General features: G+C 35.1%; 1 protein-coding gene across 4 annotated transcripts; it reads left to right on the top strand.

The window, feature by feature from the left end:
• Positions 1–1,569: 1,569 nt before the first annotated feature.
• On the top strand, positions 1,570–21,152 carry LOC115421346 (protein mono-ADP-ribosyltransferase PARP6-like). 4 transcript variants are annotated; one of them, XM_030137196.1, is made up of 23 exons: positions 1,570–2,047; positions 2,981–3,040; positions 3,327–3,407; positions 5,212–5,306; positions 6,215–6,275; positions 6,374–6,464; positions 6,534–6,600; positions 10,268–10,417; positions 10,505–10,646; positions 10,799–10,930; positions 13,669–13,764; positions 13,862–13,954; positions 15,158–15,283; positions 15,370–15,435; positions 15,527–15,594; positions 15,711–15,759; positions 18,199–18,308; positions 18,414–18,486; positions 18,653–18,722; positions 18,824–18,900; positions 20,162–20,225; positions 20,314–20,398; positions 20,522–21,152. In XM_030137196.1, exons 2-23 carry the CDS (start codon positions 3,038–3,040, stop codon positions 20,616–20,618), a joined length of 1,896 nt encoding a protein of 631 aa, XP_029993056.1. In that variant the 5' UTR covers positions 1,570–2,047; positions 2,981–3,037; the 3' UTR covers positions 20,619–21,152. The 4 variants fall into 4 exon arrangements, with proteins under 4 accessions (XP_029993056.1, XP_029993054.1, XP_029993052.1 ...); XM_030137194.1 differs by having other exon boundaries at positions 1,571–2,047; positions 10,799–10,925; positions 13,664–13,764; positions 18,196–18,308; XM_030137192.1 differs by having other exon boundaries at positions 1,572–2,047; positions 18,196–18,308.
• Positions 21,153–21,266: the final 114 nt, after the last annotated feature.

Raw genomic sequence — 21,266 nt, 5'->3', positions numbered from 1 at the left:
AAGTGTTCCCAAACTCTGAGGACTGGTTTTTCTATCAGGACAATGCTCCTGGGCTCAGCTAGGTCAGTAAAGGTGTGGATGACGGACCACCAGATGAAGACCCTGTCATGACCAGCCCAATCTACAGACCTGAACCCACTTTGAAAACTTCTAGAGGAAGATGGATGGTCACAAGCCATGAAACATTGCTGAGCTTCTTGAATTTCTCTGCCAGGAGCTGCATAAAGTCATCCAACAGCAATGGAGGAGAGCCAAGACACGTGAAAGCTGTCATTGAAAATCAGGGTTATACCACCAAATACTGATATATGAACATTCCTCAAGTTACAACATTAGTATTGTGTTGTTTAGAAATGAATATGAACTGGTTTTCTTTACATCATTTGATTCTGAAAATACCTGCATCTTTTTGTTAGGCTGACCATGTGTCATGTTCTGCAAATACATGCTCTAAATAACAATATTTTTATTTGGAATTTGGGAGGAATGTTGTTGGTAGTTTAGAGAATAAACAAAAATATTCATTTTACTCAAACAAATACCTATAAGTGGTCAAATCAGAGAAAGTGATAATTTTGTAGTGGTCTCTGAATTTTTTCCAGAGCTGTAAGTTGTGTCTGCCTTCTGATCACATACAAACACAAATATTGCAATTTAGAGTTAGGTTGAACTTTATCACCCGGGATCCAGAAAACTGTCTTTGGTTCCGCACAGAGAAGCAGACAGAAGCATAATTTACACCAAAAAAAAAAAAAAAATCATACATAAGGACAGCAAAACAACAACAGCAAAATAACAGGAGAGACAATTAGCCCAATTCAACAAATTAACAACACAAAATATTTCTTGTAGATGTTTTTTAGGTCAAACATTTAATGCTTTGTTGTTTCACATGTTCAGATATACCAGATTTGCCACAATAATTGTTTAGTTAATGTAAAAAATGTCCTGTTGTGTGATTAGATTTTGTCTGAATTCTGTGCTTTAAATCTTTTTTGCACTTATGAAACATTTTTTTCTTAATAAAACTGCAAATAAGCGATAACTGTGTCAAATTCCTGATCCCTGATGTTTCATGTTTACCACAGTCGCTGGCGAAACCTCATCTCTGTAAATTTTAATCAGATTTTTGTGTTTGCACGGACAGATGAAATCTGATAGAAATGAAAGATGCCAAATAAAATGACAAGGGATAGATGTAATGACACAAAGAGAAGTGAAATATAGTGAACATAATGAGTCTCATTATGTTCTGCCGACTCTGTCTGAGCAGAAATGAGATGATTTGTTCTATATTACATTTTATTGTAAGTTACTGTGATGAAAATTGCATTTCATTGTCAGGGAACGGTGATATTGTGCCCACTGCAGCATAACAAACACCCACTCGTCTCTAAGTGGATTATGTTGAGAGAAGCACTTGTTGGGAGAAGACTTGCACATATGTATGCAGTCCTAGAAGTGTCTAATCCGGCCAGACTGTGGAGCAGCAGGCGTCTGCTAACAAGGGTAACAGCTGATTAAGGTCAGACTGCAGCACAACGGCAGGAGGAGCGATAAATGCCAAACATCACCAGTAACACCATCTCTCAAATGTGCCTCCAGGGGTCATCGGTCCAGTTAGTGTCATAAAACTGAATCATGAAATCGACTTTTAAAGCGTCTGATGTGTGAATTTTCCTCATGTGTTGCGTAAAAGCTGTGATGGATGACTGAAACAGGGCTTAAACAGTGCAGTAAAGACCCCGGAGCTGCTGGTCTCAGCTCCAGTCTCTCCTCTCTCTCTGCACCAGGTGATGATGCCGTCAGAATCTGCAGCCAATGGTGTGACGCTGAAGTCTGAGACTGAACATGTGGGACTTCCTGCTGTTCCAAACCTGAGAGGGAGAGGACAAACAAACACAGACCACCGGCCGGGTCATCACAGACGTACGCATGTGTTACTGTGGTTTCAGGGTCACACTTGCAGACTTCTTCTTCCTTGTCTTTTTGGCTTTTATTACATTTATCGCTGCTTAAAATGTGGAAATTTCTCTAAAGTACAAAGGTAAGAATTCACATTTTGCCTTACTCTGATTACTACCCTGCCCCCAAAGGGGAGGAAAGGGGTAATGTTTTTGGTTTGGTTTGTTTGTTTGTGTGTTTGTTAACACTCTAGCAGCAAAACTATTGGTTGAATTCATACCAGATTGGGTTTATAGATTGTCAGTGACCAAGAATAGATCTCATTACATTTTGAGAACAGTAGGTCAAAGTTGAAATTTTTTATGAATTTTTAAAATCTTTTTTTTTTTCCATTTCCTTATAATGGGCAAAATGTCAAATGTCTGTAGCAGCAAAACTCTTGGTTGAATTCATACCAAACATTTTCGGGAAAGTAGCTCAAGGTTCAATTATTTTTATGAATTTTTCAAATCTTTGTTTTTTTCTCCCATTTGCTTATAATAGGCAAAATTTCAAATGTCTATAAAAACATCAGTTTTGTTCTTGGTACATTTATAGAGGCAACTGATACGCTGACATCAGCACATGCATAGACATGATGGCATCAGCTGGATCCATGTCAAAATAAGCTACAGTACCTGTGAGGGGCGGGGTTTGTTGTGTCTGGCACCACTTGTTACTAGTAGTAATAATAAGTTGTATTTGTATAACTTTGGAAATAAATATGGGACCACTGTGAAAAGTTATCTGAGTGAGGATTTTCTTGAGTGCAAAAATTAGTCAAAACCTGGAAAAAGACACCTGAAATGTAGTCCAAGGTTACACAGAAAGACTTTAATTAATTTCTACAGTAAATCATAGGTGGTCTTCTATTTTTAACACATTTAGGCTTATTACATGGTTTCCTGACTGAAATTGTTGTAAGGCGAGACAGTTAACCCTACTTTTGATAGTGACAGTAACCTACAAATTCCCTCATTTATACGTTGTAGAGAAAGTGCATGTAATCTAATTTGTCAGACATGTTTATCTGCAGAATTCTGAGTAAACAGACTGTTTGCTGGTGTTGAAGCGCTGCCAAAGAACTGAACACATGGTGAGTCGATGAGTCCAAAAATGTCCTCTTCTGTCTTATTTTGAGACACAGTCTTTGTCATATATTTAAACAGAACATGTTGTTTTTTGCCACTAAAGACAAATAAACTTCAACAACCATAGTATCGCATATACTGTATATATGATATGTAGAAATACATTTTGTTTACAGCAGATGTATCTCAGCAGAACAGTTGGTCTTGTTGATTTGGATGAAGAGAGGGAATGATTTAGGAGTGTAAATAAGAGGACTGTTTGATCAAAAGCCCTCTCCATTAAACCCACAGGAGACAGAGAGCCAGCAGTGGACAGAATGCCAAACCGATGAGGATCACAGCGACACTGAGGAGATCCTGTTTCAGAACCATGTAAACATTTCAGTCTCTTCCTACCGACACAGTTTTGTTTGGATTTTATTTTGCAAACCCAGTAATAATGAAATGTTGAAACAAATCAGCCCTTTTAATGCGCTGCTCAGTTTAGATGTGATGGTTTATTGACAGGATAGGTGTTTGATCCTGCAAGATATTCCTGCCTGTTGCACCTCCACCAGTGAGATAATAAATGAAAATGATTATTAGCTGAGTCCATTAGATGTTGCTGTGGCTTTTATGCTTTTTCAGATCACCTCATTAAATGAAATTAGCAAAAAAAACAAAAACAAAAAACATGCAAACATGAGGACTTAGAAGTTAAATAATTTACCTAAAGTTCATGTTTACACATGTACAATTTTCAACAAGTTATAAACATTCACTGTAGTTAATATCATATATTTAGTGTTATTCCATGTATATTTAGAAAAATATCTCACAATTCATTAAATGTTTTCAAAATATGGTCATAATACTAATACTGTTAATAGTAGGCATTCATTCATTCATTCAGTCAGTCAGTCAGTCAGTCAGTCAGTCAGTCATTCATTCATTCATTCATTCATTTTCTGAACCCGCTTTATCCTCACTAGGGTCACAGGGGTCACTGGAACCTATCCCAGCTACTTATGGGTGAAGGCGGTGTACACCCTGGACATGTCACCAGTTCATCGCAGGGCTGACATATCAAACAAACAATCACAAACAATGACAAATGACAAACAATAACTCTCACATTCACACCTATGGGCAATTTAGATTAACTGATTAACCTATCAGTGCATGTCTTTGGATGGTGTGAGGAAGCCGGAGTGCCCGGAGAGAACCCACACAGACACGGGGAGAACATTCAGATATTGGTTTATGAATATTTAACTGATATTATATCAGTACATTTTTGGCATTGCTGTTTTCTTTGGCAATTCCTTTGTGTTTTTGTTTAACATAATGTATGTTTTGTTGCCTATAAAGTTGAACTAATACTGTTTTCAGACACGTTCTTCTTTTTATTCCTATTTATACACATCATTAATCACCTTTTACCTGGTGCAATGATACATATTGAATCCCAGTTACACTTTATCTAGCAAGAATAAATCACATTGTCAAAATCATTTCATGAGAAGATGTAAAAATATTTCATTTGAACTTTATGGGCAGGGGTGTATTTGGACAGTAAAAATACTGTGACTGTACTAGAATGGAAACTGTGGGATCTGTGAAACAAACAAAAAAACAAACAAACAAAAAACATTGACTGTTGTCATGAATGCCATAATAATTCCATTATTTTTATCTTACTGAGAATATTACATTATTTAAACGAATCATACTTTGGTTTGTAAATGGACATGGACATTATAAATTAATAATACTAATACTGTTAATACTAGGCATTCAGAAATTAGTTTATTATTATATAAATATATATGTATATATATATATATATATATATATATATATATATATATATATTATATATTATACTAACATATAACTGACATTGTATCAGTACATTTTTGTCAATTCTGTTAGTTTTTTTATGTTTTTGTTTGACATAATGCATGTTTTGTTATCTATAAAGCTGATCTAATTTTGTTTTCACACATTTATCTTTTTCTTCATCTTTTCTTTTTCTTCCTATTATTCTGTATTTTCATGTTTTCATTGATGGCGGTACCATCTGGCCATAGCCTTGGGTTTATTTACCAGTATTTAAGTGTTTTAATCCATCTGCCCCCTGTGGTGCTGAGCTGTTTGCACCATAAGGTGATTGTGTTAGTGTTTGTCTTGGCAGGAGAGCTGCACCACTGACCTGCCCCGTCACCCACAGCTGGACGCCGACATCGAGGCCATCAGGACCTTATACTCACACTCTGCAGTTTCTGTCAGGTGAATGTCTGGACATTTTAACTCTGTAATGCAAAAACTATTGATTGCTGTGCACCTAAAACTGCCTGCAGGTGCAGTTTACTCATGCAGCTGCTTCTCTAGTGTGCAAAAATGTACTGTGTCATTACATTAAGGCGGAGGATTCCAAACATATTCAGCTCAAAACCCATAAATAAAAATGTAGCGTCACCTTAAGGACCCCAACTTAGCAAAAATAAGTCATAAATTGCCATAGATCTACTTTTTCACTGTCTGTGAATGCCTCTTTCAAATGTCATTTATGGCTTATAGTGTTTTCATATCATTGGAATCTTTTTATGTCTTTTTTAATTGATGCTTTATTGACAATTAGTTCAAATATTTCCATAATACACAATACTGTGCAAAAGTCTTAAGCCACTTGTGGTTATGTTGCTTTTGCAGATGTCATGGTGCATACACTTATTTATCAATTTCTTACATATATAAAATTCAGGAAATATGTGCACATTATTAAAAAAGGAAAAGGTCAGTATTTAGTGTGACCTCCAGTTGGATTCAGTAAGTCTTTAACTTTCTTGGGTCGACTGTCTGGATATTTTCTTAAATAATCTTGTGTTACATTAACACACCTTCAGAATATCGCAGCATGGACTTTGACCTTTTTCTGTCCAGATGATCCCATATAGCTTCTATAGTAATCCTGTTTTTTTCCTGAAAGTCTGTGTTAGCAAAAATGCACCTATTTTTGGGTATTATGGTGTTTTATCAAACAAAATTCATCATATAATAAGATAATGTATGGTATTTAATTGACCAAAGCACCTTAAATATCCCAAATCATCAACAACAAGCCATAATACAATAATAAATGGAATTTCTGCATCTTTTCTTAGAAGTTTATGTGTTTTCTCCTTTTCTCCTAATAGAGAGTATGAGTTGATTGATGAAGTGGAAATTGATTTACATCTTAAAGCCAATTTTTTGGATGTAAGTATAATGTACAGACCATGTCTTTAATACAAATAAAATACTGTTTATCAGGTACAGTCAGGTTTTTGGTCTCTGGGTCTCTTTCTTGTCCATAGGGGAAGGTGGCTAAAGTCTGGAAGATTAATCTGTCAGAGCCCATCATCATTCGTCTGCGCTTTTCTCTGTCTCAGTATCTGGATGGACCTGGTAAGTATCAGTAACATACTATACTGCATTTCCAAGTGACACCTGACTCAAAGACCTCTGTTATCACAGTGCCTTCAGTCCAAGTGTTTCAACCATCGAATATGGACCATTTCAGCCTCGGGAAACAGCTGCAGAAGTAAGTGTTTGTGTTTATTTGAATTTGCATGTTTGGGCTCTGCGTACATTTTCCATAGGTGACTTTAGCCTAATTAGGTCAGGAAATAAAAACCTTTAGGGACTGTTGTGCACTTTTTTTGACAGTTTTGGCTGTGTTCATGCATATGGCTGGAATTTTGGTTAGATTGTGTATTTGTTTTATCTTATTACTTCCAACTCAGCCCCTACATTAAGTTTAACCCACAAAGACCCAGTGATACTTTGTGGCATTTCCCAAATGAATTTTTCTCTATATTTAACCTTTCTTATGGGATTTATCACCATTTATTGTAATATTATATTAATATTGTAATTATTTTTATTTTGTGCTTATAGTGGCAATCTAGCTAAAAAAATATCACTTGAGGGATTTTGAAGATATTTCCAACTCGTGATGGTGTGTAAAAATGAAGTCCGCCATGGATGTGCATTTAATATTTTATTTACTCGCAGATCTTAAAAAACACCTACAAAAAGCTGGGTGCTGAATGACTTAAAATGAGCTTTTATATATTAAAGACAAAAATAGTAATACAACACCCATTCAGACAGTCACACACACAAGCATGGTTGAAAAACTGTGTGGCTTCCCATGGCTCAAATCCCCTGGTCTGAACGCTTGTGTCTCCCTTACATAACCTCTGCCTGGCTGATTGCTACCTATGCCCACAGGTGTGCAGGTGACCCTAGCAACCAAGTGCCTCACCACAAATATACGCCCATATTCACACACACAACCACACACACATGCAGCACAAATCTGAATTGGCTACAACAGTGCTTTTTCAGTTTAAATCATGTATTTTCCTATATTTGATTTACTTATTATGTAGCTCTTCATGAAATCTCAAATTAAAGTTGAGGGTTATTATATCAGAAACAAAGAAAATTAAGAAAAAGTGACTTTTTCAGCAAAAAATGAACATGAATCAAGTGTCTCCATCCACTGTCATTGACCCAACTTTACTGGTGAATCAATGTTGTAGAAGGTGGCAGTGTTTCCACGTTCACTACAGAGCCACTGAACGTCCAAATGGATCATATCTGATGACCATGAAAAGAAGACAAACTGCATGTTTGCTGAATTATTTCAACATATTGATAAGATTAATGGATCAGAAGTTATAAAACAGTTTAGATCAGCAGATGCTATTGGGTGCCAGTAGCGGTTTGGGTCTTTATGGGTTAATGCTTTTTTGTTTTTTTTTTAGCACATTCTTTTAAAAAGTACATTTTTCATGGTTAGCTGTGGGAGTGTTATTAATATTAGAAACAGCTCTAAGGGTCAAGCTCTTTTTTAAGTACACATACTGCTTGAATGAAGAGAGTGTGTGTCAATAAAAATGTGACAAAATAAATTAGATTCAGGTAGGTCTTACTAAAAGCAGGCAGAAAAATAACCATACAGTTTATTCTCTGAGATATTGCATTATACATTTTGACAGTTAAAAAGCAACACGAGCTCTGGAGCTGCTTTCCATTTCGATGCAGTAGTTCAACTAGATTTGCAACAAATAATCAATTAATTGATTACTTGTTGACCAAATCAATAAAAAATTACATCCAGAATTAATTCAAGACTAAAAGAAAAAAGGTCAGAAATGTTGCATTAATGTTAAATGCGAGACAGTGGGCTGGAGGTTTTTTCTTCCTGTCATAGAAGATAAAGGTCAACATTCTTATTCTATTCTTCAAGCATTTCACATCTTCCTACATGTGAATATTTTTGTTTATAGTTATAGCAGCTGAATATCTTTGGTTGTCATGATGAAGTTTGGGAAGCACTTTTTCACCATTTTCTGATGTTGTATAGCTTGATTAATTGAAAATTCAATCATCAAATTATTCAGTACCAAAAATAACTGCTGGTTGCAGTCATAATTTGAAAGCTGTTTTTCAGTAAACATGTTAAAATGTCCTGTGATACAATACTGTTAATATTGTGCATAACTATAACCAGAATGTAATTTTTGTACAGGAATCTTATATACAGATGGAAAAAGCTTACCTTTTCATACAGTTTGCAATAAAGTATAAAAAAAAACATCACCAATGCACTGAGATATAAATAATCAAGAGTCTTTACAGCGGAGGGAAAATACGCACATCACCATAATCAATTGCAGACAGGTTTATAAATTTAGCACACGGTTTCTATGCAAACATCCAGTGCTGACCTTCAGATACTGGGATTAAAGGCTGAAAAAGTCTTTGCCCATTAGGCTCCTCTGAGGACTGGAGATGTAGAATACAATCCCCTGGAGTGTGAACACTGGTGGTGGTGCAGGAGAAACAACAGCAGGTGGTTGAATGATACGTGGGTTGAATGAGTAAGGTGAGTCGCAGGAAGAGGAGATGAATTATTTGAACTCAGTGGGGTTTTTGCATGAAGACAGAACATGTGATGAAGTACAGATATATACAGAGCAGCATCCAGAACAAGGTTTTCTGGAGAAACAGAGGCACAGATTGCATGTTTGTTGACTTGTGGCTCTGTATGTATGAATTTTTAATGTTGTCTTTACATGTAAAATTATTTTGCTCTCTATGTTTTTGCTGATATACAGTATATTTGCATTTTGAAGTAGAAGACACCCATTATTAATCCTGTCTTTACCCATTAGATACCCTCTAAGTTTGTCCTAAAATCCTGATATGGCATTAACCCTGTCTGCAGTTGGACACTCCCTCTGTTTCTCTGTTAAACTGGTACACTGATGGATTGCCAGGAGTCACCGATTCATACACCCCAATTAAAAAAAAAAAAAAAAAAAAATGGAAATGGAAATGGAAATGGAAAATGCATGTTATTTGACCTGAGTAGATCAGCAGCTAAGGCCCTCACATGCATAAAATAAGGTGCTAACTCAATATTTCCAATAGATTTAGAGTTTGGAGATAAATGGCAGTAGTTTGGTAGTAGGCTGTATAAAAACAAGCTTTGGAAAAAGAATAAGCTATCACATGATGACATCACATCTTGTTTTAAAGGAATGTAAAAATATAAATACTTAGATCACAGGTGTCAAACATGCGGCCCAGGGGCCATAACCAGCCCGCCAAAGGTTCTAATCCAGCCCGTGGGATGAATTTGCAAAGTGCAAGTTAGGGCATCAAACTCAAAAATAATATCATAATAATATATAAATAATGACAACACCATTTTTTTCTCTTTGATTTAGTGTAAAAAACATAAAATTATAAAAATGTTTACATTAACAAACTATCCTTTAACAATAAAATGTGAATGACCTAAAATGTCTGAAGTAAATTAATTGTAATTTTAACAATATTCTGCCTGTTACTAAATGTTTTGTGCCTTTGTAGATCTGATCTGTAATGCATATGTATAAATGATAAGTCGAGGCAGAATATTGATAAAATTGTACTTATATTTCTTAACAAATGTAATTTTTTACAGGTTATTCACATTCTTTTTGTTTGGATAGTTTGTAAATGTAAATATTGGCAGAATTTAATGTTATTTTTTGCTCTAAAACAATTTGGAGTTGTTATTATTTATTGGCTATCATGCTATTATTTTACTGGTCCGGCCCACTTCAGATTAAATTGGGCTGAATGTGGTCCCCGGAAGAAAATGAGTTTGACACCCCTGACTTAGATCAAGACTTCATTTTTCCCCTCAGTATTCTCACGGTGTTCATATCGCGGGAATGGAAGCATGTGACCAACGACAGCATCACAATCCGACAGAAAAGGAGACACAGCTGGTTCAGACCTGGAGGAACCATCAAGAAGTTCCGTGCTAGACTTAGCATCTGGCTCCCATTATCGAAGTATAACTCACTTCATATTCTTATGATAACATATCTGTTCTACTGAGCCGTACCTTTAAATTATAACTTATATTTCACTGTGTGCAGATCGGATGAGCTCCAGAAATCTAATGGAAAGAGAAAGATCATTTCACCAGCAATGAATATGCATCGTTTTACAAATAACACCACTTCTTATGCCATAAAGAACCCTTCAGGAGAGCTCTTCGCCTACACACCCAGTGGAAAGGTGAGAATGCCTCTTTAGATAAATGAAACAAAAACATCTTTAAAAAGAGATTCACAGAAACATGTGAAATATCTGTTGTGTTCACAGTCCTTCTATAAACTCTTCTATTCCTTCTCATCTTCAAAGTATTGAAGTGTGTCTTTCTTCCACAGAGGGTTGTGGTGTCAGCGGTGAAATCGTCAGCACAGCTCAGTACCAAACAGCTGATAGAGCTGCTGTTCTCCTCACAGGCCATCAGACACTGCAAGGACGCCCCAAGTCTGCAGCACGGCTTTTTAGTGCAGGTAAAGGAAAGTCAATCATGCACTATTAAGTTTCATCTGAACAACAATCCTCCTATAAATAGAAATTTAGTTTTTAGTTTGATATTTCTCCATGTATAAGGAGCTACAGAGAATGTCCTATCCTATTCTGACTCTATCCAAATTGTACACATACTGTAAATTCTTAATATTAAGTAATAAAACTATTATTATTGTCAGACCTTAAATCTGATGGGCATTTTATCTAAAGATCATTAGAACCAAATGTGATTAGTATTGTTTGTTTAGTAGTTTTGATCAGGCAATTACAAAATCAGAAAATAATGTATTTTGCTATGCTACAGTATCATAAGATACAGTACAATACAATAAGATACAATTAAAAAACAACAAAAAACAATACGATACAATATAGCGTGTATACAATAGGACAGTATGATGCGATGTGATATTACAGCCTACAATCTGATATGATGTGATACATTATAATGTAACACAATAGGGTAAAATATGGTGTGAATCAGTGGGTTGGAAGACAATATAATACAAAACAGTATGATATAATACAACACAATTTGATATAGTTTCATACAATAGGATTGTATACGATATGATGTGATACAATACCATAAATTACAATACAATAGGTTGTGATATATGATATGATATGATATGATATGATATGATATGATATGATATGATATGATATGATATGATATGATATGATATGATATGATGTGATGTGATACGATATGATGGCACACTATTATATAATATGATACAATACAATATGGTATGGGATGATACAAGATTGGATATGAAATAATACAACACAATACCATAATACAATACAATATGGGCTGATACAACAAGATAAAATACGATGTGATGTGATGTGATGTGATGTGATGTGACGTGGCGTGGCGTGGCGTGACTTGATATGATATGATATGATATGAATAGGACTGAATACAGTATGATGCGATACGATATTACAGCCTACAGTATGATATGATATGAAACATTATGACAATAGGATAAAATATGGTATGAATCAGTAGGATGGAAGACAATATAATACAAAACAGTACGATACAATACAACACAATTTGATATGGTTTGATACAATAGGATTGTATACGATATGATACAATACCATAAATTACAATACAATAGGTTGTGATATGATATGATATGATATGATATGATATGATATGATATGATACAATACGATACAAAAAATAAGGACAGAATTCACTGTTCAGTTCTGTATAAAAATAGTGCATCAATGCAATGTACACCTGTACATATATGTATATATTTGCAGGTAAAAATTTAGCAGGTAAACAGTAGGGCTGTGCAGAAATGAAGAATTCTGGCAAATATATGTGTTAAGTATACGCACAACTTTATACCATCCTTCATAGGCTTACAGCTTTGTTCTCCACCATGCTATAACTTAACACAAAAATCTAAATCAGGGCTCACCAACACGGTGCCCGCGGGCACCAGGTCACCCACAGGGCCCACGCGAGTCGCCCGCAGGCCTGCTCTAAAAATAGAACTAGTTCAGGGTTCTCCAACACGTTGCTCGTGATCTACCGGTGGTTCGCCAAGGGTCACTAATATAAGAACACAAAGTTGATTGGTCATTTGGTAGAACAGGGATCTGTGGCGCGTTCTGGAAGTCAGTGAAAGATGCAACGTGGAGCGGAATTTCACCAAAGTTCACAGCAACTTTTCTGGAGATTCTCCAGTGGGAATCAGCCTCCGTGAAGAGAAGGTAAAAGAGCTGAAAACTAAAGTCCAAAAACAACAGTCCATGTTCACTAAACTGACCAAGGCCAGCACTTCAGCAGAGGCATCAGTAAAGTGGTTCACATCCTGGACAAGCGCAAACAGATGTACACTTTCTGCGCATGGGCTCAGACAGCTGGAGTCGGACCTGAACAGGTGCCTCTGTGTTTTACTCCAGTGTGATGACTGTAGAAGTGACGGGGATGGTGGATTTATGTGCACAAAGTTCTCGTTTTAATTAATATGTTTTGACAGCACATGTGAATTTAGAAAAGGTCAAATCCTTCAGAAAAAAAGCAGCACATGGTGGTGAAGTTTTATTGTGTGAGTGACAACGTTCCTTTTCACAATTTCAAAGTATTAAAAAAGCACATACAGGTGTGTATTATTTGTTTTTAGTAATTCTATAAAAATATGCAGGATTGTTCCATTTCATAATTTTTGACATAGTATTAAAATATTTAGGAATACAGCATGCAAATGCTTGTATTTGTTTTTTTCTACTTTTGATTTTCTTAATTAAAGTAAAATAACAGTTTCATATTAACACTTTTTAAGTATTGTAAATGTTAAAACAAAGATATATGAATAAATAAAATAAATGAAGAGCACAATGTTACAAACGTATGATACAAAATATGTGTATGTATGAAAAATAGCTATGTAAATAAATGTTGCTAAATTAGAGTAGCCCTCCGGCAACTTCATTAGGTAAAAGTAGCTCACAGAAGAGAAAAGGCTGGTGACCCCTGATCTAAATAAATACCCTTCAGTCAGAAAATACTGCCACATATTTGTTTCCATACATGATTAATGAGGAGTATGAGTAAGTACACAGTGGTGGCTGCAACCAGGCTGTTGAAGGAGAAAGAGCTGTGTAAAGTCTTCATGTGTGGAATGTTGATTAAAGTCCAAATATGGAAGAAAATGTACAGTGAATTTGTTTTTTCATTGTTTCACAGATAAAGGGATATGCTGAGCAGAGACTCCTGACACTAAATGAATACTGTGTTGTCTGTGATGAGCGGCATGTGTTTCAGAATGGCCCCATGTTAAAGGTACTGACCAGTGATACGACAGATAATCTACTGAAACTAAACCAAACATGCACTTGACAAATCCGATATATTATTGAATTTCTTTCTGTTTTTATAGCCGGCTGTTTGCACACGGGAGCTGTGTGTCTTTTCCTTTTACACTTTAGGGGTTATGTCTGGAGCCACTGAGGATGTTGCAACTGGTGCAGAGGTCTGTATTATACACATTTTCCTTTTTACCCCTCTGTCATTACCCAAATTACCAAATCATCTCATTTGTGTTTGGTGTTTTAGTGCAACTTGAGAAGCTCTTGGATGAATTCTTTAGGTGTCATCCTTGACCGTAATTTTCAAGGTCCAGTTGGGGTCAAATTTGGACGGTAATGTAGACTCAAATTTTTCAGGTTTTTAAAGGTCAGTGCACGGTCATGGGGTAATAGGAGAAGCTAAAGGTGAGAGGATAGTGATAGTGAAAGGGGAGTAGGGAGCAGCAGGGGTAAAGGTGCAGGGCAACTGTGGTCATCTAAAAGGAGTGGCCGAGGGGTCAGTACAACATTCAATGCCAGTCTTGTTTGTACTGTATCCTCATGAGACTCAGAAAAGTAACATTTCTGCTCTTTTTACATTAAATAATTGTCTGGATTGGAAACAGCATCATGCAACATTTTTTTCAGATACAGTTTTTATTTTTTTTTGTATGGAATATTCTTTGCAGTGGGCAGAGTTTTTGCTTTTTCTTAACCCATAAAGACCCAAACATCCACCAGAGTCCAAAAGCATCTACTGATCTAAAATGTTTAATACCTGTCAATCCATTAATCATATTGATACATGTAAATAACTGATGTAAAATGCAGTTTCTCATCTTTTTGTGGTCATCAGATATGACCCATTTGGATGTTCAGAGGCTCCATAGTTACAGTGGAAACACTGTCATTTTCTACAACATTGATTCACCAGTGAAACCCATGGAGTTTGATCAATAACAGTGGATGGAGACCCTTGTTTTCTGTTCAGTTAATGATAGATTTTGTTGAAAAAGTCACTTTTTTCTTAAGTTTCCTCTGTTTCTGATATAATAACCATCAACTTTAATCTGGTCTTTTATGAATATCTACATGATCAGTAAATTAAATATAGGAGAATACCCGATTTTACTGAAAAAACACAAAGTAAATAGGATAATATTACAATAAATGGTGATAAATTACTTGAGAAAGGTTAAATATAAAGAAAAAAAAAATTTTTTTTTTTTTGGGAACTACCATAGAAGTAGCTCTGGGTCTTTATGGGTTAATTAAAGATGTGAAACTCTTGTTCCTTATAGATGACAAAGATGCATTGCCGGAACTCATGAGGATATAAATAATAGCGACGATTAAAGAAACCTGTTTTCTTATCATCTCTGTTATAGATAATTGATCTGTTGGTGGCCATGTGCAGAGCTGCACTGCAATCTTCACGCAAGAGCATCATATTTGAGCCATATCCATCTGTTGTTGACCCCTGTAACCCCAAAACCCTGGCTTTTAGTCCTAAGGTATCAGCACAAAAAATATACTTATTGCAGAGATGATGTACATGTAATCTTTTATCTTGACACAGTTTAATCTTTTTTTGTGACAGAGAAAGAGCTACGACCGATTGCAAAAAGCTCTGGACAATGTCCTGTTAGTCAGGCAGCTGGCACAGGTAACTAATCTGAAAAGTCATGACACATTTTTAAGATTTTGCATCCAGCTGAATGACAAGAACTTGTTCTTTGATACCAATTTTCTTCCAGGGTCCATACAGTGAAATAAAGAAGCAGATGGATAAGATGGATCACCTTGCCTACCCTTTACTGCAGTGGTGAGTGACGCATTTGACATTAGATTTCACTCATATTTTTAACCTTTTTAATACTTTAAATCGCATCAATATTCTTTAATTTATATCCAGATCTTTGTTTGTATGTTTAACAACAGGATTTTAGCAAGCAACAGATCATACATTGTCAAGCTTCCACTGAACAGGGTATGAAGCAGTTCAGATGTTATTAGAGTACATATTAGTGGTAGAAATACTAGTAGTAAAAGTAAATGTAAGATCGTACACTGTGTTTATATTGAGGAGTGAGAACCACACGGGCATAAGTGACATTATAGATGAAATGGAAATATACAATGGTGGACAAAATTATTAGAAAACTGGCATATTTAATAAATTTTAATTATTTTTGTTGAATTGGCCTTTAAAACACCCAAAATGTTTAATGCTTGATGCAGAAAAATAGAGTGAAACACCTGGAATCTGTAAAAGAACACAAGAAATGAGCAAAGGAGGATTGGTATAAAGTGTTGGTATGGGATAACATTAGTGTTAAAGTAGTGTAACTGCTGTAATTGCTGCAAAAGGTGGACAGACCAAATATTAAAGTTAAAAGTGGATAATAAAATTAGGACTCAGTTTGTCTGCTATTTGTTGTGCGCAGAGTAACCATCTGCATGTTTCATAAAATTAAATTGCGTTTTGGAGGCAAAAAAAGTCAATATTTTCTAATTTGGTAGGTATTTTTGTCATTCAAATATTTTAATTAAGAGTGCAAATTACATTTACTATAGTCATTCTTCTAGACATGTCTTTCCTTTCTTTTTTTGCTCTTCGTTTTGTCTCTTTCTCCATTTTTATTGACAGTGCCTAAACAACACCAACAGGCAAAAAAAAACAAAAAACAAAAACAAATCAACACAAATCAAACAGACAAACAAAACAACATCCCCTCCACCCCCACACCCCTCCCAACTGGCTCACTCCATCCCAGCATCCTCTAAGCAGCCCCTCCTCACCTGTTATTGAGATAGGCCTCAAATGATGTCCAAATCCTTTCAAACTTATATAATTCATCCTTCAAAATAAAGTGAATTCTTTCCAAATGTAACATTTCTGACATTTCACAAATCCACAATTTGGTAGGTGTTTTAATAAATAATTTTGACCACCATTTTATATTTATGTTAAACATAAATATATGAGGGCGACACGGTGGTGCAGTGGTTAGCACACGTGCCTCACAGCAAGAAGGTCCTGGGTTCGATTCCAACACCAGTCGACGGGGGGTGGGACCTTTCTGTGTGGAGTTTGCATGTTCTCCCCGTGTCTGCGTGGGTTCTCTCCGGGTACTCCGGCTTCCTCCCACAGTCCAAAAACATGCACTAATAGGTTAATTGGTTAATCTAAATTGCCCATAGGTGTGAATGTGAGAGTGATTGTTTGTCTCTATATGTCAGCCCTGCGATGAACTGGCGACTTGTCCAGGGTGTACCCCGCCTTCGCCCCTATGTAGCTGGGATAGGCTCCAAGCGACCCCCGTGACCCTAGTGAGGATAAAGCGGGTTCAGAAAATGAATGAATAAATATATGAGCTCCTTCTGTTTCCAAAAAGAAACATATGAATTCTTAATTAATTCATATCTATTAGTCAAAAGGACTTAATACCTAACACACTGAAAGTTGTTGCTAAAACAGCAGAAGTGCATTTTCTTTTTATTAACATAATACATATTGAATGCTGTTAATCATTCAGTCAATTATATTTGCTAATGTATTTTTTAACATTACAAAGAAATCTGTGATGTCTTTCAATCACCTACCTGACCAAATGTTTAAATCATCAAATGAATAACACTTGATGAACTAATTTTATGTGATATTTTAATTTATGATAATGGAAATGCGTCTTGTCTTGCGTGGTTCATTGGTGAAAATTAAAGAATAAAATTTGCATGAATGAGCCTTTATTTATTTATTCTCTTGTGCTTGTTGGTAAATTTTATTATTAACCCATAAAGACCCAAACAGATCAAAAGCATCTACCGATCTAAAATGTTTAATAATTTCTGAACCACAATATATGTAAATAATTTTCATGGTCATCGGATATGACCCATTTGAATGTAATGAACATAGAAACACAGTCATCTTCTACAACATTAATTCACCAGTTAAACCCAAGGAGTTTGATAAATGATAGTATGCACACATGTTTTTACATTCAGTTATTGATATCTTTGCAGAAACAGTCACTTTTTCTTCAGTTTTCTCTGTTTCTGATATGATAACCCTCAACTTTAATCTGAAATTTTATGAAAATCTACATGATCAGTGAATTAAGTACAGGAAAATGCATTATTTTCACACAAAAAAATGAAAAATACAGAAGAAAATATTATCATAAATGGAGATAAATCACTTCAAGGTTAAATAGAGGGAAACATTAATTAAGGAACTGCCACAAAAGTAGCTCTAGGTCTTTATGAGTAAAAGACTGAAATCACAAAACAATATTCAGATTAAACTATGGCCATTTTTGCCCCATTTGTTGTTCTTTGGTTCTAAACCCATGATATTTTACACATGTTCTGTTCTTAGGTTGTTCTGTCTTTTCTGTAACATTCGGTTCTGTCTCAACAGCAGCTGAAGTTCATGCACACGCCTCACCAGTTCCTCCTGATCAGCAGTCCTCCAACAAAAGAAGCTCGATTTCAAGCTGCCAGAAAACTTCATGGCAGCACCTTCGCTTTCCAGTCAGTCAAATGAGAACTCCATCACTATCAGCCAGTTTTATATCACTATTTCCCAAGTGTGATCCCCACTTCCTGTGCTTAGACCTTCTTTCTCTCTTCATCTAGTGGTTCACACATCGAAAACTGGCACTCTATATTAAGAAATGGACTTATTAACGCTTCCAATACTAAATTACAGGTACGCTGTGAGAATAGGATGGTTGTAAAATTATACTGTATTTCATGTTATTATTATGAACTTATAAAGCTTAATGTAAATATTGTAAATATATAAAAACTATAAAACCTAACTAATGTTACGGCATTGTACTGAAAATCTGTTGCTTTTTTGTTTATTGTTCAAGCTTCATGGCGCTGCATATGGGAAAGGCATCTATTTGAGTCCTATCTCAAGCATATCTTTTGGATATTCTGGTGAGAATAAAACCCTAAATTTATATCTCTATATATAAATAATGTGTGTATTTGTTGATTGTACAATGATTCTAAAACCTCTCTCTCTTCTTTTAATTCAGAGATGGGTAAAGGTCAATACCAAATGTGCACCAAAGATGAACTCATGACAAAATACAATGGAATAAATAAATTCAAGGTACTTAACAATGGACAACAACAACAAAAACCTTTTTCTGCTGGAGGAAATCATCTAAACAACTAAATCTAAAATCTGAATTTTCCAACCTGTCTGCATTTTGAGTTACATGTGTTAACCCCACAATTGTAATAAACCGCAAATATAATAAAAATTTGCAGCTTTTAACGTAATAATCCCATAATAACTTCTCCACAAATATAATAACAGTTGCCTACCACAAATGTAATATCTCATTTCCCACAAACATAATAATTATTACTTTTGTTGAGATTTGTTATGTTTGTGGGACAGTAAAAATCTTCAGTTTCAGCAAACCTGAAAATATAACACTAACATTAGGACATGGATCAATATTCTGCTTACAATAGAGTTTATGAGTTTGTTGCTAGATTGATGAGAACACTTCAAGCCATCTTTTACATTTTCATAATATATTTTTTATAATAACAATATTTGTATTTTTTTTTTTTTCTTTACATTGATATACAAATACAAATAATTTATAATTCAAATTTTTTCAACAGATGTAAATTTAAAGAGGCTGACTGGATTTTATTCTTTTTTGCCCAAAACAAAACTGATGCAAAGAACAAATATGTTTATTAATATGTTGTGCAACAAACATTCTTTTATGGTGATAGGTTAATAATTTTCCCCTGTCAATCATGGACCCATAGAATCCTAATCATTTTTCTCCCCCTGATCACACTCATCACCAATTACCCAAACTGAACCGATAAAAAAAAATCAATATGTGAGTAGATGACATTAAGCCCATTAGTTCATGTGCTTTTTGCATGACCTCAACTAGTTGATGATAATTTGGAGCCTCAGTAATATTTGGTTGACCAGAATATTAATCACATGATGCTAATTTTGGAGACCTGAACTTTGGGGGGATACAGGACCATCTGTGACTTCTCCAATCTGATATTTAATGAAAATTCTAACTCTTACCTTTTTTCACTTTGGAATGCACTACTTTTAAGTTTCAGTTTTTGAAAACCATCAGAATTTTTAACACGTTGAACTGAATGAATATTACTGATTATTGCTGATGATTCTATATTGACTTGTGTATAACTTAAAATCCTGACGTACAGGAGAAATTCTGATTACAAATTTGGAATGAGCTGAAATCAGGCTTTTTTTTCCCTAAAGCAAAATAGCAGAGAGGAACAAGTATTCATTTTTGCATGAATGTACTGTGCATACAAACACACTCTTTTACTCTCCATGCGTTCATATTTTCTCTCAGGAACAACCAGGTCAGGCCAGATTTCTACAAAGTAAGAACCTTAACTGTGTTGCACTATGTGAAGGTAAATATGAACTAACACTGCTAATTTAATGTTACAGTGTGGGACTCTGTGGCATTGTTATACAACATATTTTTGCATGTCTTTCCAGTAATAATGTCAAAAGAACTTCAGAAGCATGGAAACATTTGGGTTTGTCCAATACCAGACCATGTGTGCACACGTTTCCTCTTTGTGTAAGTACAACATGAAGGAGCATAACAGTAACAGACTGAAAACACTTTGTTTGTCTCAGTCCAGTGATAATTTTACACATTGTATTCCAGACACTTAGAATGTTCTACTTTTACCTTCCTCAGATATGAAAATGGCCAAGTGGGAGATGTCAACGTCAACACCCAGGAAGCAACTATCCACAGGGAAATTTTGCAAGTAATTGCTGCAACAACCTGCTGAGAAAACAAATGAATAAAAAAACATGAGTGTATTTCTTTGAGGCAGAATTCAGAATTATGATGATGGGACAGTCTTTGGTTGAGAAGTTGGGTTTTTCTCATTTTGATAAGTGACTGTTTACATTTTTTTAATGCTGTGTTACTGTTAAAATGTATAGAATTGATCAAATTTCGGGAAAAAATCTCAGATGATAATTTCACTAACAGCAGTACTTTCACAATACATTTATTCTCCTGTTATAGTTTTGCCTTATAAGTTACTGTTTAGTCTACATAGGCTCATAACTATGTAAACAATTTTTTTTGTAAACATATGCATTTTTAATACAATTTTGCTCTACATGTTGTCTAGCTTTTAATGTTTTTCCTAATTTTTTAATATATTTTTTTTGTTTTTGTAACTTCAAAACCTTTTGTGTTGTTGTTGATGTAAATGTTTACCACAAGATGGTGCTATTTCCAACATAAAATCTCAGGGCCTTCTTATTACTACTAGAGTGGAAATGATCACCTTATAATAAAGGTTGTGAGAGTCTTGAGTCTAAGTATCTGTACATGGAAAGTGTTACACATGTATACAGTGAGTGACTCTGTGAACACATTTAGGTGTCGATATAATTCTGACTGATGCACAATTTCATGAAAAATA

The sequence above is a fragment of the Sphaeramia orbicularis genome, chromosome 6 (assembly GCF_902148855.1).
Source record: "Sphaeramia orbicularis chromosome 6, fSphaOr1.1, whole genome shotgun sequence".
NCBI lineage: Eukaryota > Metazoa > Chordata > Actinopteri > Kurtiformes > Apogonidae > Sphaeramia > Sphaeramia orbicularis.
The sequence above is the reverse complement of the archived record's forward strand: the minus strand, read 5'-3'. Positions and strand labels throughout refer to the sequence as shown.